This window comes from Tarenaya hassleriana, unplaced genomic scaffold, assembly GCF_000463585.1.
Source record: "Tarenaya hassleriana unplaced genomic scaffold, ASM46358v1 Cleome36, whole genome shotgun sequence".
Taxonomy (NCBI): domain Eukaryota; kingdom Viridiplantae; phylum Streptophyta; class Magnoliopsida; order Brassicales; family Cleomaceae; genus Tarenaya; species Tarenaya hassleriana.
In genome coordinates, this window is record NW_010966665.1 from 966,859 (window position 1) to 971,061 (window position 4,203).

Here is a 4,203-nt window from a genome sequence, read left to right on the forward strand (position 1 = left end):
CCTTCCCCCCTTTCTTTTTCCCGGCTGCCGCAGCAAACGCCCTTCTGCACCCAAATCGGACCACTTCCTTGCCTTTGGCAACACTTTCGACCAATCGGATACGATTCATCGCAAAAATGAAGAAAAACCCTTGTTCCTGATAATCGCAACACCGAATAATTAGATTACGAAAGGAATTCCAGATTTATAGAATCCAATTACCAGCCTCCATCATGCCTATCAGATAGGGGAGGTTTGGTTTTTGATGGACTAAACTGTGAAATCAGAATATTGAATTCTCCAATATTTTGAGTAAGGCAGCGATTTACAAATCAAACAAAACTGTTTGATTCACAATTTCACTAAGCAAACATGATACATTCTCCCTGAAAATCAGCTCATACCTTCCAAACCCCCATAACCTCAACTTAAATAAGAAAACCGCAGTTATTGAGATAGAATCCACACACCGGAAAACAAGCACAAACCGTGGACTCATCGAAGAACCGAAGAGAGAATAGGGCTTGTAACCACCGACGATCGCATCAAACAGTACAAATCTAAGAAAGGTGGCTCGAATGAGACATCAAAATCTTCTTAACAGTTTTGAATGGAAGCAAACGATCAACTAACACAAGGCACCAAGAAATCGTAACCAAGCTCGGTCATAATTTAAATGACGAAGACTGAATTAGCGTAAAGTTTTACCCGTTGCTGCTTCTGTTAGGGTTTTCTCGAAGGGGGAACTCGGGGTGGAAATGGCGACTGGACTGCCATCAATTTGCAGAGCTTAAAAAAACAAATCTTTAGGTGGAGGCCCATATATATCAAAGTATGGACTCAATGAACATACCTTACAAAGGCCCAAAACATTAACATTGGGCTTACATATGTTATCACATTTAGAAAACTGTCTGAAATAATCGGTAAATAAATAACAAATATAATATATATATATATATATGAATTTATATTTATAAGAAAAATATTGATTTCCTTATATTATATATTGTTGTTAGAATTTGTTTCAACTATATTTTTTTGTAACATTATATATTTCATTATATTTGTATTTCTCAATTTATCGATCAAATCGATTAAAAATAGAAGTGTAAAATAGTTCGGTTCGGTTCGAGTTTGTTCTTAACCTGATTATTTTGAGTTCCGTCTCATATCGACCCAAATTTTTTCAGATCTATAGAACCAAATCCAAAACCCAACTTTATAGAACTCGTATTGAGATTCGAGTTGGATCGACCTGTTATTTATACATTAAGATATATTTTATATTTATTTTTTAAAATTAAATCGGACGAGTCCATTCGAATCCTTATTTGAATTCGATCCGAAAACCCATAATTTTTCGGTCTACAAATTCAAATCCAAAATTTGATAATTTTTTTTTTACTCGGTCGGGCTTCGAACTCGGTTGACAATCCTGATTAAAAGGTATGTTCTAATTTCTCAATTATCAAATTCGATAGATTTTTTTTGGGATCTTCCAAATAGAAAAATACCGAAATGCTTTTATTTAACATTACAACAACACACCCGTCAATCATCGTGACAATGAACTCGCGAGGAAAATACAAACATCAACAAGAAGCGAACGTCTCACGGAACAGAACCGAAACCAATTCCAGAAAGAAATGAAGAGAAGTCAGAATAGGAAAGACAAAGCGCCGAGGAAAGCGGTGGCGACGAGGTGAGGGGAGGAGAGGAAGGAGGCAGCGGAGGGTTTGGGGGACGGAGAGGGAGCCATCGTCTTTCCGGTCGGCGACGGAGCCATGGCCGGGCCGTGGTGGTGCCCTTCGTGACATTCCGCCGCCATTGCCAGCAGCGCCACGACCGCGCAGACGAAGGCCACTCGGACCATCAAAGATCTCGTCGCCGCCATTCTTCTCCCGTTGGTCAGCTTCGGACAGCGAGGCTGAGTCTTGAGATTAAGATTGTTTTGTTTTTTGTTCCGTGGGGTTATGATGAATTTATAGAGAGTTTCTGGTCAGATAAAAACCCCACTGGGGAGATAATAAAAACAACAAGCGGTGGTTAGTGGGGGGTTAAAAGTCAACGGCCGGGAATGAGTCTTCGCCAGTTGCCACATTGTTTTTTTTTTCCAACAAAAAAAAAACAGATATATGTCGAGTGGGCGACCATTTATATGCCTTTGTACACACGTATGTTTCAAAATACAGCTCAATTTTATAACTGATTTGGTATACAAATGTATATATTGTAAATATATATATATATATATATATATATAGTTCGGTATGATATTTACAAAATGGGCACCATTATTCAATGCCATGCCACGTTACGATACACATAACATTAGTGGTATATTGAGTAATAGAGCCGGGAAGATAACAATGGTTGAATTAAATTGGGTTGAAAGGTCCAACATTAACGAGAGGGTCATTGGTCATTAGACGTGTTGGAATGTCAACCACAATTACATGTTTGTTAATTTTATAATTTCAAACCCCAAAAAAAAAAAAAAAAAAAAAACGTACCACACGAGATGGGAAGCGATGATGTGTTCTCTCAGACGAATATATATTTGCTGTGTGGGCGACCATGTATGTTCTGCACCAGTTGCAACTTGACCCCAATACAGACACAAACCAGTTCTGCATTTTAGAGAGAGATACGATACTAATATATATATATATATATATATATATGGATATAATTCCTCCATTTTGTTGGTCTAAATGTCAAAGAATTCTTCCAAATCTAGTTAGGGTGTCAAATTCAGTTCGAAAATTTAGTCTCCAACCATACTGAACCGATTAATTATATTTCAGTTTCGGTTCGGTTCGATAATGTATAAAAAAATGATATGGAACAAAATTAAGGATATTGAAACGATTCGGGAACAGCTCGATTTGTTTCAACAAATATCAAACGGTATTTCGGTATTTTTTATTTATTATTTTAAAATATTAAATATTAATATTTATTAATGATATTCATTTTTTATATGTTTTGATCAAATAAAAAATAGTATCATAAAATTCATTAACATTTTATTAATTTATTATTTTCATTATATTAAAATTTTCAAAATAAACTCAAACCATATCTACCCATTTCGAAACGTCACATACAAAATCTCTGACCCATTATGATTTTGGTCCTTATTTGATTCTTATTTAGTAAAACTATACCATACTTAGGGGTGGCCAATTCGGGTTTCGGTTCGGTTATATTCGGGTTCGGTTATTTCGGTTATAGAAAAACTATAACCATTCGGTTTTTATATAAATTTCGGTTCGGTTCGGTTCGGTTATTTTTCGGTTCGGGTTCGGTTCGGTTTTGGTAAAAAGTTCAATTTTTCAAAGAAATTGTCGGTTATTCTCTCGGTTTTTTCGGTTATTTTTTATTCGGTTCGGTTCGGTTTCGGTTTCGGTTTTTCGGGTTTAAGCAAATCATAACCGTTCGGTTTTGATGTCGGGTTCGGTTCGGATACGGTTATGTCTTATTCGGTTCGGTTCGGTTCGGTTATTCGGTTAATAACCGAAATGGCCACCCCTAACCATACTGAATCGATACTAATATCGAATTGAATTGAACCGGCGAAGAACATATGGTACTAATATGATATAAATTTTATTATAAACCGTTAACCGTTAAAAATTTGAACCGAAACTTCCAGCCCTGATTTTAATTATGTAATTGTAACGAGGGTCCGGTAAGTTATGGGCCGTCGGATTCGGAGTACTATGATCCATTTGTTCCTTTGCGGTGGGTTATGGGCCGTCGGATTCGGAGACATGATCCATTTCTTCCTATGCGGGCGAATTATGGGCCGTCAGATTCGGAGTACTATGATCCATTTCTTCCTCTGATACTGAAACCTAATGGGCTTTCTCTGTGTCGGCCCTTTAAACATAAAAAGCCCTTTTCCAAAATTAAAAACAAAAAAACAAAAAAAGTGGACTAGACAATATTCGTGGTTCAGTTCACTGAACCGAATATAAGTTGGAATATTTGGTTAGCTGCAATTGTCTTTTCATCAAGATTACGATGATGCACCGTACAGAACAAACATATTTTTCATTGATACTTAATTTATATATGACTTTATTATTATTCATCCCACAAATGTTTTCTTTTCGAAATAAATACAAGTTATAAATTATCCTTTTTATATGCACATATCTACATGATTCCACGAACTATATATATATATATATATATATATATATATATATATAT

The 4,203-nt window shown here is 35.9% G+C and overlaps 2 protein-coding genes across 3 annotated transcripts in view; both read right to left on the reverse strand.

Annotated features, from left to right (window-relative positions):
- Nucleotides 1-762, reverse strand: part of LOC104822403 (54S ribosomal protein L37, mitochondrial) — a 1,254-nt gene extending 492 nt beyond the window's left edge. Inside the window, exons 1-2 of one of the 2 annotated variants that reach the window (XM_010553619.1) lie at nt 688-762; nt 28-136 (exon numbers count right to left, since the gene is read on the reverse strand). In XM_010553619.1, coding sequence (XP_010551921.1) covers nt 28-109 — 82 coding nt within the window. In that variant the 5' untranslated portion in view covers nt 110-136; nt 688-762. Of the gene's footprint in view, nt 1-20; nt 137-449; nt 659-687 lie in introns of those variants that run through there. The other variant, XM_010553620.2, reaches the window with a different exon arrangement.
- Nucleotides 763-1,485: 723 nt separating this feature from the next.
- LOC104822404 lies at nt 1,486-1,963 on the reverse strand. Its single transcript, XM_010553621.2, has one exon. The coding sequence runs from the start codon at nt 1,874-1,876 to the stop codon at nt 1,640-1,642; it is 237 nt and encodes a 78-aa protein (XP_010551923.1). The 5' UTR covers nt 1,877-1,963; the 3' UTR covers nt 1,486-1,639.
- Nucleotides 1,964-4,203: the final 2,240 nt, after the last annotated feature.

What these genes read in the sequence shown, in the direction of transcription:
- LOC104822404 (XM_010553621.2), bottom strand. Translation starts at nt 1,876, where the DNA reads ATGGCGGCGACGAGATCTTTGATGGTCCGAGTGGCCTTCGTCTGCGCG.